Genomic DNA, 13,091 nt, shown 5'->3' on the forward strand with positions numbered 1-13,091 from the left:
ATGCTGCCAGATCTGTTGAGTTTCTCCAACATCTTCTGTTTTATTTCAAATCTCCAGCTTCAACAGTATTTTGATTTTATTCAAATAAAACTCATTTCGAGTTGAACTAGAAATCGGCCAATGAAGAAAGTAATCGTGGATGCATTCTAAAAGTGTACTTTTTGATCAAGTGCATTGTCTACATTCTAATGTCTCTTTCAATTGTTAAAATTGCCTATTATTGCCCTATTGTAGTCTTCTATTCTCTAACCTTCCCACAGTGGTCTGTATCACACGTGCTGTTTTCTTTTCCGCTTATGCATCCTTGCAGATTCTATCTTAATGCAACCTTGTAGGACGTATTGCTTTGACACTATCCTTTATGAGCATTACCATTTAGCACCGTTTTCCGGAACTCTTCTAAAGTTTTATAACTAGAAATATTAAGTCCCAGTCCCGTCCTAACCTAAATCACATATCTCTTATAGTACAACAGAATATTATACTATTTTTCATTAATGCTTCTAATTTTTGTTTAAGTGCTTTGCACAATCACATAAATATCATTCAATTCTGACCACCCAATTTTTAGAGCATTAATTTTCTTTGTTGTTCATTTCCTTTTTACATTTTTTGATATCACTTGCCTCTGATACAACAGAATTTTTACCTCTTTCTTGCTTTTTAAGAGTGTAAAGAATCTTTTATGATCTAAAACATAAAATTAGTCTTTAACATACCTAAGTTGTAAGATTTTAAATACATTTTTGACTTGTGTTCAATCCTTGAAATTAATCCTGTGTTTGAATTTTTGGTTATTTGTTTTTCAGTTTCAATTGGAATGACGCAAAGATGCCAAACAAGTGTAAACCACTTCTAAGATTGTCATTAATTAAGAACTAGATTCACTGTTGGATCATGATGTTATAAATAGGTAGTCTACAGAACCAGGACAGAGGTTGAGAATCAGTTGCCAAGGGGCTAAGCTGAGAAATTTTTAGGGTGTTTACATTGTGATGTAGGATTATGGTACATTTGTATTGCTTGAAAAACTTAGATTCTGAAATAGAGGAGAACAGGCTTTTCTGTGAAGGTGATCTTTTTTACTTGAAAGGTCAGAAAGTCACTTTGAAAAGTAATTTGTCCTAAACCAACTGAATAGCAAGCAACCTGGTGAAATAATTGTTGAATGTTTACCAAGTGTAAGCTTTTATTATCTATAATAAAACAGGTCGTTGGTCAGAAGCAGGTGTAGTAATATTAATGAAGTCATCCAGGTAGGCCTCATAGAATAAGAAGTTCCCTAATTGGTGTTTTAATCTGGTCCAATCAGGGAACCCAGGCTGACAGATATAAGTAGGAGTGTCAGAGGTTCTGTTCACTCTGGGAGCTGGCTCTGAGGAAGTCAGACTAGTGTCAAGCACCATGCATGTGTAAACAAAGGGTTACTTGATGACAGGATACTGGCCTCTCTGGAGTTATTTCAGCAGGTTCAATTCAGAGAGAAAATCATAACCAGCAGATGTGCTGTTTTGCAACCCAAAAGTAGCCTTAAGTCAGAGAAAAGTCAGTGAGTTAACTTGCCTGGATGTCTCTGGGACAGATGGTAAGATTACCTTCTGTAGATAGAAAGCCATCAGAAGTAAAGCTTGCAATATTGTCAGTTGAGTAGGAACTTTAAAGTGAAGATAGGAGTGATACTTCACTGGGTTCAGTGTCTGTAAAGGATATTATTGAAAAAAAGGACTGAAGTTTTCCTTTTGCTATTTATAAGATATTTCAAACTGGCATATAGGTTGCTTTTTTTTTTACCCTTTGGTACAATAAGCTTATTTTCTTTCATTAGAAGTGCATTAGAGCCTCCTGTAAATACATTCAGTGACTAACCACTATGGTAACAAAATAGCAAAAATAAAATATATGGTTTATCAAGCCAGGTTTAAGTTCGGAATCTAGCCTGTCTGGTTTTATCATCAGTTGGGATCATAATAACATTCAGAATGGAAATTTTTTGGAAAAAGTATTTCCTTCTACTTCCTCTAACAGCCTGCAATCTTAAAGAATCCTGAGTGAAGCTGAAGAAATAATATATTCCACTTTTTTGTTTCAAAATGAACATGGATGTGGCATTAGCTGCATGAAATGGGAGGGGAGAGCCTCCCCACACCATTGCTTAGACTACTGAGTACAGGAGTTGGGATGTCATGATGAGGTTGTATAGAACATTGGTGAGGCCACTTTTGGAATACTGTGCACAGTTCTGGCCACATTGTTATAGGAAGAATACTATTAAATTGGACAGGGTTCAGAAAAGATATATCAGGATGCTCTTTTACTCATTCACAGGATAAGGGCATCGCTGGCCAGGCAGCATTTATTGCCCATCACTAATTTCCCAGAGGGCAGTTAAGAGTCAACCACCTTGCTATGGGTCTGGAGTCACGTGTAGGCCAGACTAGGCAAGGACAGTGGAGACAACAAGGTGCAGGGCTGGATGAACACAGCAGGCCAAGCAGCATCATAGGAGCAGAGAGGCTGACGTTTCGGGACAGTAGTTTCCTTCCCTAAAGGACATTAGTGAACCAGATGGGTTTTTCCCACAATTGACAATGGATTCATGGTCATCATTAGACTCTTTAATTCCGGATATTTATTGGATTCAGATTCCACCATCTGCCATGGTGGGATTCACACCCGGGTCCCTAGAACATTATCTGGGTTTCTGGGTTCACAGTCCAGCAATAATACCACTAGGCCATTGCCTCCGCTGTTGCCGGGTCTGGAGAGTTTGAATTATAGGGAGAGGCTGAATAGGCTGGGACATTTTTCACTGGAGTGAATGAGGTTGAGGGGTGACTTTATTGAGTTTTATAAAATCGTGAAGGGCATAGATAGGTGAATAGCAAAGGTCTTTTCCCTAGGTTGGGGGAGTTCAAAACTAGGACATATATTTTTCAGGTGAGAAGAACCTAAGGAAACTGAGGGGCAACCTTTTCACACAGAGGGTGGTTCGTATGTAGTTTGAACTGCCAGAGGAAGTGGTAGATGCAGGTACAGTTACAACATTTAAAGGACATTTGGACAGGTACATGAATAGGAAAAGTTTTGTGGGATATGGGCCAAATGCAGGTGGGACTAGTTTACTTTTGGGAAGCCTGGTTGTCCTGGACAAGTTGGACTGAAGGGAGTGTTTCTGTGCTAATGTGTGCTTCTGTATAAGACTCTATGCTTCTCTTTCTCTTTGAATAAAGAATTTCTGAGGAAATTCTCTTTAAGATGGAAAATATTTGCAGTATGAATTACCTAATTTCCTGTTCATCCCATAAAAAGATATTACAGACACAGGTAGTTTAGAAGCTACCATTCTGGAGCACCTGACTGGGAGAAGCACAACACAATAAGTCATCTTTCAAATTGCCTCTAACCCTTCTAGCCTCCTAAGCACTCCCAAGTTTCATCAATGTATTGTTAAAAGTCAAAGTTTCTGCTACCTTTTTTGGAATTTCCTTCTTATGCAACTCCTCTCTTCATTTTTTCTTTCTATGATCTACTTCATGAGGCTTACCACTTTGATGGAACTTTTGGTTAGACTCCTGATATCTGCTTATGTGGCTCAGTGTCAAGTTTGAAAACTTCTGTGAAGTGATTTGCTTCTTATTTTACATTATTTAATTTGCAACATAAATACCTGTTGCAGTTGCATGGGAATGTACTTAAGCAAAAAATAGAACGTTTGCTCAGCAACACATTCATAAAATGTTTGAGATTTTCCTTTGTGCCTTCTGATTTATAAGTAATGTAGAGTGTGACACTGAATTAATTTGTAAAATTGTTGTTTGACAGTGTGCAGTGATTAATGTTAACATGTAACTACAGCACTTGATATGTAACAATTATTTTGTTTCAGAACAAAAATTTCTGAACTTTGACAAAGTATTTGATGCCCATTTTGGGATTGCCCACACTCGCTGGGCAACAAACGGGGTTCCAAATGAAGTGAACAGTCATCCCCAACGCTCTGACGAAAGAAATGGTATGTGCTTTTTGTGTATTAAAAATGATGAGAGAAGTACAGATAATCCAAGTCAGAATATGTAAAAAGATAATTTATGAACTTTAGTGCTCTACAAGATTGAAATACAGCCAAACACCATGCTAATCATTTACAATACTATCTACTAAGAGGTTTTGTGTTTCTTACTGTTGGGTAGTAAGTGTGCCGAGTACTTTGTTTGATTAGAAGTGACATAATGTAAACGAAGTGAAGAAAATCACTGCAATGAAGTTAAAAAGGCTTTTTCCCCATGATATCAGCATTACTTTTTAAAATGCGTCAATTCCTGAGATGTTGGCATCACTAGCGAGGTCTTCATGTATTGCCCGCTCCCACTTGCCCTTGTTGGGAACATAGGAACAGGAGTAGGCCATTCAGCCCCTGGAGCCCATTCCACCATTCAATAAAATCATGGCTGATCTGTGGCCTATGTTCACATATCTACCTTTGACACATATCCTTTAATACCTTTGCTTTGCAAAAATATATCTATCTCTGATTTTAAATTAACAACTAAACCAGCATCCCCCTGCCATTTTTGGAAAAAAGCTCCAAACATTGATCTCGCTCTGTGTATAGATGTGCTTCCTAGTATCTGCCCGGAATGGTCTGGCCGTAATTTTCAGACTATGCCCTGTAATTCTGGAATCCCCGACCAGTGGAAATAGTTTATCTTTATCTACCCTTTTTTTCCTGTTAGTACCTTGATGCCTTTGATTAGATCACCCCTTAACCTTCTAAATTTTAGAAAAAATAAACCTAAATTGTATAATCTCTTCTCATAACTTAACCCCTGAAGTTCTGGTATCTTTCTTGTAAACCTACATTGTACTCCCTCCAAAGCCAATATATCCTTCCTAAGGCATGGTGCCCATATCTGTTCACAGTCTTCCAGATGGGGGTCTAACCCGGATTTTGTATAACTGCAGTGTAAGTTCCGCATTCTTTTATTCCAGCCTTCTAGATGTAATGGTCAGTATTCCATTAGCTTTCTTGATTATTTTCTTCCTGTTCGTGGCATTATTTTGTTGACAATGAAACATAGTTGTATTGGCCACTACAGTCCATTTGGGGAAGGTACCACATTGATTAGTAGGGACCTGGATTTTGACCCAGCAATGATGAGGGTGCAGCAATGTGTTTCAAAACCAGAGTGGTGTGTAGCTTAAAGGAAACTTAGAGGAAGTGGTGCTCCCACACTTCTTCTGACTTTGCCTTTCCTGATGAAAGAGACATTAAATCTGAGAGGTGCAGTTGAGGAAGGCTTGTTGAGTTGTTGAAAAGCATTTTATACCTGGTACACGTTGATGGAGGAAATGAATACTTAAGATGGTGGATAGGGTTCTGATTAAATGTACTTCTTTGACGTGGATAGACTCCAGGCTGTGAGCTTCTTGAGTACGTTGGTGCTTATGTCCAGGCATACGGAAAGTATTCCATTGCACTTCCAACTTGTGCCTTTTAAGTATCAGTGAGGCTTTGGAAAGGCAGGAGGTGAGTTGCTATTATGGTTTTGTGGCTGGTCCAGTTGAGCTTCTGATCAATGGTGACAATATCTTTTTGGTGGGTAATTAGACAATGGTAATAATGTCAGGTGGAAATGGGCAGAACTGGCTTGTCCAAAATACAACTCGGGTAACAGAATCTGGCCCACCTTGCTTCTCTATTTAGCCAGCGGAGCTGTTGCTCAACACACAAGTAGGTGACATTGAAAGATTCTGCATGGAGCTGCACCTCCAATAGATGTTGACCTTGCCAATGATGTTCACATTCCATGAATTAATAAAACAAAATAAAATAGTTTACTTTGTTCATAACTGTCCAGGAAGTTTATTTGGAATCTTACACAATTGCATGGCCATTCTAGGACCCCTGTAAAGAAATCAACCTAAAGTTGGATAAGCCTTTTAGCCTCCTGTTGCCAGCATTCTCTTGTATCTCCAAGATCAGAAAATCATTGAGCAGGGCGAACAGAACATGATTCATGTCCTAGTGTTTTAACTCAACCATATGGTGTGGCAGTGATGGGTCTTAAAAATGTTCTTTTAAATTTGCACAAGTATGGATTTGAACGATTGATTTCTGGACTGACAGTGCTTTTTCTTATTTTTAGAATTTGTGGTGGTTCACAATGGAATTATCACAAACTACAAAGAACTAAGAAAATGTCTGGTAAGAGAAATTGTCATAAACTAATCAAATTTTAACATGATAATAAAATGTGTACATTTTAATAAATCCTATAGGTCTTTTCCATTACAGGAGAGTAAAGGTTATAAGTTTGAATCTGAGACGGATACAGAGGTGATTCCTAAACTAACAAAGTGCATGTATGACAACAGAGAAAGTGAAGCTGTTAGATTTTCTACTTTGGTAGAAAGCGTCGTTCAACAGCTGGTGAGTTGTAACTAATTCTTCTTCAAGGAAAAACATTTGAACATTATGTTTAGAATACATGGTGAATGGAAAATACATATTTTTAACAGCTAGAATATTTTGGATCATTTACCCTCCAATACTGTCTGTATACTTTAAGTACAAGCAATTTTGCCTATAAAATGGAAAGTCAAAACGTGCAATTCAAAATATTTTATAATTTTGGCTATGATCAGATATTCCATTCAAATAACATTGCAAACAGACTTAAGTATTAACTGAAATAAAATACATTAACCAGTACCAATGGTTTCAGTTAGTACAGCAAAGCATCAGTTCTAAACAGAATTTGAAACTCTGGCATCTTTTTTGCCATGCATGGGCATTCACTGTGACCTAATTTTTGAGATGAGGGCAGTAACTGCAATTTTTTAAATGACATTTTGACTTCCTATTCGTCCATGCCATTATGGTTATACTACCTAGCTATGTAACAGCCAGGCAAGTTTCACCATATTATTTTAAGTTGTATGTTATTTGGATTATCACACAAAAAGAAGATTTGAATTGGGATTTTGATTCGCCCAACTTTGGGGCCTGCTAGTTCCTTTGTGCTGATCATAAGACTCACGTTGCTTTCTCGAGACTATTGTCCTGAGACCTGTGCTATGAGCGTCTTTTTGCTTCGCTCTAAAAGAATGGATTTTGTTTTATGCTTTATTTGCAGGCTGATCTAAACATTATATGTAACTTTACTGAGAATGTACTCTTGATTTTCTTATAGTCTGTCACTTAAGGTTGCAATAAAAAAAAATTAACATCAGAAATTACATTTTTTGTACTTGCAGGAAGGAGCATTTGCAATTGTATTCAAGAGCCTTCATTTTCCCTGCGAAGCCGTTGCTGCGAGGTTGGTTTGAGGTTAAGTTGTGAATGTAATGATTACTGCTTGAGTTTCTTTGTCAGAACAATAAGCACTGTTGTAGAAAGTCTGGGTTCAAATCCCTACTGCCCTAGAGGTGTGTCATAACATGTCTGAATAGGCCGCTTACAATCACTATAATTTCAATGTTTGCTTCTTGCAGTCTATTTGGAAATGTTTACCACTTTGTTGCAGTTTTTAATTTAAAGTCAAGTATTTTAATTATTGCCTGTTGGATTGTGATTGGCTGTTAAAGTCTGGTTAAACACATTGTTAAGTTTGTGAATGTCTTAATTTAAGGTTCAAAAGCAAGGGGTGGTGGCTATTAGTTGTCTTGAGTACATTTTTAAGGCACACCTATAACACAGCTGTGTATAAGGAGCTATGTTACCGGGTAATCAGTGCTTTGTTTCTACAAGGAAAAGGTGTCATACTGTTCAATTTCACCAGCAAGCTGAATGTCTGAATTGATGTCAGCATGGAGTGGCTCAGTACTGAAATAACAATATTTTTCTTATGAAAATGAATTTGTTATGAACAATTTTAACAAATTAAAATGCTTGGCCATAGTTAATGATGCTGTCGCCAGCTTTAACTTCTTTCCCAGCCAGCTCTAAAAAGGGTCATGTATGGATGTAATTTAACACCATGTTAAATGCAGTTCTTGTACAAATTGAGGTTACTTTCTGATCGTTAATAAAGAATAAATGGGGCGCGTATGTGAGTTCAAAAGCAAGAAATTAAATTAACATTGAACATATCTAAATGCAGGTTAGGAGCAGGAGTAGGCCCCTCAATAAAACATTGCTGATCTGATTACTCCTCATCTTGCCTGTTCCTGATAATTGTTTACTCTCTTACTTATCATAAATCTATCTACCTCTGCCTTAAAAAATATTCAAAGATGCTGCTTCCACTGCCTTTTGATGAAGAGAATTCTAAAGACTCATGACCCTCTGTCTTAAAATGTAACCCCTTATTTTTAAACAGTGGCCCTTAATTCTAGATTCTCCCACATGAAGAAACATCCCTTCCACAACCGCACAGTCAAGAGCAGATCTTATTGATTTCAAACAAATCTCTTACTCTTCTAACCTCCAGAAGATATGAACCTAACCTGTGTAACCTTTCTTCATAAGAAAACACACCCATTTCAGATATTAGTCTAGTAAATCTTTCAACAGCTTCCAACATACTTGCATCCTTCTTAAATAAAGAGATCAGTACTGCACACAATACTTCAGATGTGGTTTCACCATTGAACTGTACAACTGAAGCATAACCTCTTTACTTTTGTATTTAAAATCATTTACATTCTGTTACGTTTCTTAATTACTTTCAGTATCTGTATAGTAACCTTTGCAATTCATATGCTAGGACTCTCAGATCCTTCTATCTCAGAGTTCTGCAATATCTCTCCATTTAGAGAATACACCTCCTTTTTAATTTTACCTGGCAAAATAGGCAGGGTCACATCTTTCCCCAATTGCTAGATCTTTTCCCACTCATTTAGTGTATCTATTTCCTTTTGTAGCCTTCTTATGTTCTCTTCACAACTTACTTCCCTATCTATATTTATGTCATCAGCAAATTTAGGAACCAAACAGTTGGTCCCTTCAACCAAATCATTTGTACAAGATGATAAAAGTACCTAAAGCAATATGTAATTTCCTTCCAAATTGAATTTTCTGATTTATTATTAATTTTAAAAAGTACCAGATTTACTGGCCACACATTGTTGTCTGGTGAGCTGAGATAGGTGGCTAACTTTGCAACGCTCAGGAGTGCGACACTCAAGCTGAATCTACAGGCTCCTGTCTGTCACCCAACAGAGGCCAGTAGCAAGTGATGGCTGGCCTGCAATTTTAAACCCAGGACTTTAGTTGGCAGGGGGATGTTGCCACAGATCCAAAAAGATGGTCCTTGACAGTCAGGTAGGCGGCTACTAGAGGGTTAGATAGCCAAGGTATTGAGGGGATCGAGAGGAAAGCTTGAGGGACACCTGATATTTTCTTGCGAGGCTCAGCAGAGCACTCTTGCTCCTCCCCTTGTGTTTAATCTCGTGCTGATGTCACATGGAAACTATAATGGTTTTATGGTATTGACCCTGGGGTTAAAATTGCACTTGGACTCCAATGACATCACCGTGTCATAATATGCATATTTAAAGCAGATCCTCCTGCCTTCCAGCAGACAATCTGCTGACCTGCTTCAAAGGGTCATGTTAAAACTCCAAGCAGAAGGATCAAAACAGATAAGTTACCACAATTTTAATTGCCTGCACATCTGCTTTCCATTCAGTGGAATTGATTTCACTATAAGTGGCATGGTTATTGAAACAATGTTTATCTCCATACCAATTCAAGATAAAGCAACTGACCAGAAGTGTGGCACGAATACCTTAGGGCAATGTAGATATTGGGCCATATTAAAAGTTCATTGAGTAAATTTGACTGTTTGATAATGACTTGGTTTCTTATGTGCTATCAATTTGAACTAGAAAAATCAGTTTATTTTCTATTCCTCAGGCGAGAAAGCCCACTGCTGATTGGTGTTTGCAGCAAGTACAAGCTCTCCACTGACCAGATTCCAATAGTCTACCAAACATGTAGGTTGACTTTGAGTTTACAAGCGGATCAGTGAGTGCTGGGGAGGTAGTGGCATAGTAGTAATGTCACTACACAAGCAATCCAGATACCAAGGCTATTGCTCTAACATCCAGAAAATATGGGGGAACACAGGGCCTAATGGAAAGAAATAAATATCAGTATGGAAATGGTGTTGGGGAAACCAGTGGGATTAAAAGCAGATAAATTCCCAGGGCCTGATAAACTTCATCCCAGAGTACTTAAGAAAATGGCCCTAGAAATAGCAGATGTGATAGTCGTCATCTTCCAAATTTCTATAGATTCTGGAACAGTTCCTATGATTTGGAAGGTAGCTAATATAACCCCACTACTTAAGAAGTGAGGCAGAGAGAAAACAGTGAATTAGAGAATGGTTAGCTTGAATCAGTAGTGAGGCAAAATGCTAGAGTCCGTTATAAAAAATGTAACAGCAGAGCACTTGGAAAACAGTGATAAGATCAAACAGAAACCAAAAGAACTGCGGATACTGTTAATCAGGAATGAAAACAAAGTTGCTAGAAAAGCTCAGCAGGTCTGGCAGCATCTGTGGAGGAGTAAACAGAGTTAACATTTCGGGTCTGGTGACCCTTCCTCAGAACCCAGCAACTTTGTTTTTGTTCTTGATAAGATCAAACAGATTCAGCATGGATTTATGAAGGAGAAATCGTGCTTGACAAATCTGCTGAAATTTTTCAAAGATGTAATTAGTAGAGTGGATAATGGGGAGTCAGTGGATGTGGTTTACTTGGATTTACAAAAAGATTTTGATAAATCCCACATAAATGATTAACCTGTAACATTAAAGCACTTGGAGATGGAGGTCATGTACTGAAATAGATTGAGAACTGGTTGACAGAGTGGAAACAAAGAATTGGAATAAACCGGTATTTTTTCTGAATGACAGGCGGTGACAGGTGGGTTACCACAGGGATCTGTGCATGAACCCCAGCCATTCTGAATATATATTCATGATTAGATAAGGAAACTACAGGCACTCCCTGGGTTGTGAACAGGGTTCTGTTCTTGAATCTGTTTGTAAGTCGATTTATACGCAAATTGGAACACAGTGTAACACAACATAAAGCAGCCATTTGTAAGCACAGGGAATGCTCATTTGTTGGGTCTTTAAAATTACATCCCTGTATGGAATCACATTTGTAAATACAAGCATTTGTAAGTCAGATGTGTTTAAATCAGTGTCACCCCATAGCAGTCATATCTCCAAGTTTGCAGATGACACAAAGCTGGATGGGAGGGTGAGCTGGAGAAGGATGTTTCAGTGTGATTTGGATAGGATCAGTAAAAGGGCAAATACACGGCAGATGCAGTATAATCTGAATAACCATAAGGTTATCTATTTTGGTAGCAAAAGCAGGCAGGCAGATTATTTTTTGAATGTTGATAGATTGGGAAGGGGGGCGGTGCAATGAAACCTGGGTGTCCTTGTTCACCAGTCACTGAAAGTAAGTATGCAGGTAGGCAGATGGTGAGGAAGGCAACTGGTATGCTGGCCTTCATAACGAGAGGAATCGAGTACAGGAGCAGGGATGTCTTGCTGCAACAGTATTGGGTATTAGTAAGACCACACCTGGAGTATTGAGTGTAGTTTTGATCTCCTTATCTGAAGAAGGATGTTCTGGCAAAGAACGTTTACCAGACTGATTCCTGGGATGGTGGAACTGACGTACGTGGAGAGGCTAGATCGGTTAGGACTGTATTCACCAGGGTTTGTAAGATTGAGGGAGGATCACACAGAAATCAATAAAATTCTAATTCCTTTTTACCTGTGTTAAATGGCATGCAATACAGCAGTAATATGAGCCTAGGATCTCTGACTAAGGGGGCAAAGCACAAAGAGGCGAAACAACACAATGAAAGGCGGGGATGCTGTGAGCATTCAAGTAGGTTGAGAGTGAATGAGTGCTGTAATAGGAAGCGAACAGCTTGGAGATCCAGTCGGGTGCAGTGGCTGAGTGCACAGGTAACTACATACCAAAAAGGTAAAACTTGGTGCTAATGAGATGTAAATACATGCAAGACAGGCTCTCACCATCAAAAGTGAAATTTTTTATCTTGCAGTTCAAACCTCGAGTGGAAAATCCAAACACTTTTCTTGATGTCGAGAAGCTCATTTTTTTTCAAACTCACTATGTTTTTCCAGCTAACTTGCCATTGACCACATCATTCAGGATTGAGAAATTTCAGTCCTTTATTTATAATTATAGCTGCCATATTTGAATCATTAATCTTGAATGGAGCTGTAATTAAATTAGCTTCATGAGGAAGCTTCCTTATTAGCTTTACTCAAGCTAATCATCAATCAAATTGAAATTGAAAGAAGACAATCTTATAATTTAGGAAGTCCCAAAGTGCTTCACGGCCAATTAATTACTTCTTCCAAATATGGTTCCTGTTGTAATGTAGGAAATTGCATCAGCTATCTGGACGCAACAAGACTCAACAAACAGCAATAAGGTAAATAACAATTTATGTTGAGGCATAAATATAACAGAATAGCAGGAGAACTCCCTTGTTTTCTTCAAACAGCCATGAGATCTTTCATGTATACCTGAAAGGCCAGACAGGATCTTCATTTTCATCTGAAAGACTGGATACTCAGAAATACACTGCATGTAACACTTTGAAATTTCCACGACAAAATCTCAGACTAAGTGATAGAATTTCTTACTGTCACTTATTTTAGAAATGAGTTTCTTAATTTCCAACGTGTTAATTTATTTTTACCAAAAAAAATGTTCCATCAAATGATTTCCTGAAGTTCTAATCTCACTCTAGATAAAAATACCAATAATGGACGTACAAGCAAGACACACCAAACCGAGACAGAAAATTTTAAGTGCCTACATCCAATTGGAGAGGAAAAAGCTATTGAATTTTACTTCGCATCCGACGCTAGGTAAGCACAAAAGCAATTTTTTTCTTGCATTCTTTTTGAAAACTCAAATTGTGATCTCTACTGATGTTTTCAGAAGATAAAAGTACAGGGTTGAATTTTACCAAAATAGGTGTCAGTTTCAGCAAGTTTCATGCAGGTCTCCATATGAGCTCTTGCATGTCTTCACAGTCAATTCTCTGCTCCTCATCTACCAACCAACTACCCTTCCTGGACGTA

General features: G+C 38.0%; 1 protein-coding gene across 1 annotated transcript in view; it reads left to right on the plus strand.

The window, feature by feature from the left end:
• The window catches only part of LOC109912051 (glutamine--fructose-6-phosphate aminotransferase [isomerizing] 2-like), a 55,306-nt gene that overhangs the window by 9,447 nt on the left and 32,768 nt on the right, over positions 1-13,091 (plus strand). Inside the window, exons 4-9 of the mRNA XM_048603972.1 lie at positions 3,887-4,012; positions 6,147-6,205; positions 6,296-6,430; positions 7,258-7,319; positions 9,860-9,939; positions 12,755-12,875. Of these exons, the coding sequence (XP_048459929.1) occupies positions 3,887-4,012; positions 6,147-6,205; positions 6,296-6,430; positions 7,258-7,319; positions 9,860-9,939; positions 12,755-12,875 (583 nt within the window). The remainder of the gene's footprint in view (positions 1-3,886; positions 4,013-6,146; positions 6,206-6,295; positions 6,431-7,257; positions 7,320-9,859; positions 9,940-12,754; positions 12,876-13,091) is intronic.

The sequence above is a fragment of the Rhincodon typus genome, chromosome 12 (assembly GCF_021869965.1).
Source record: "Rhincodon typus isolate 14 chromosome 12, sRhiTyp1.1, whole genome shotgun sequence".
In the NCBI taxonomy this organism is placed as follows: domain Eukaryota; kingdom Metazoa; phylum Chordata; class Chondrichthyes; order Orectolobiformes; family Rhincodontidae; genus Rhincodon; species Rhincodon typus.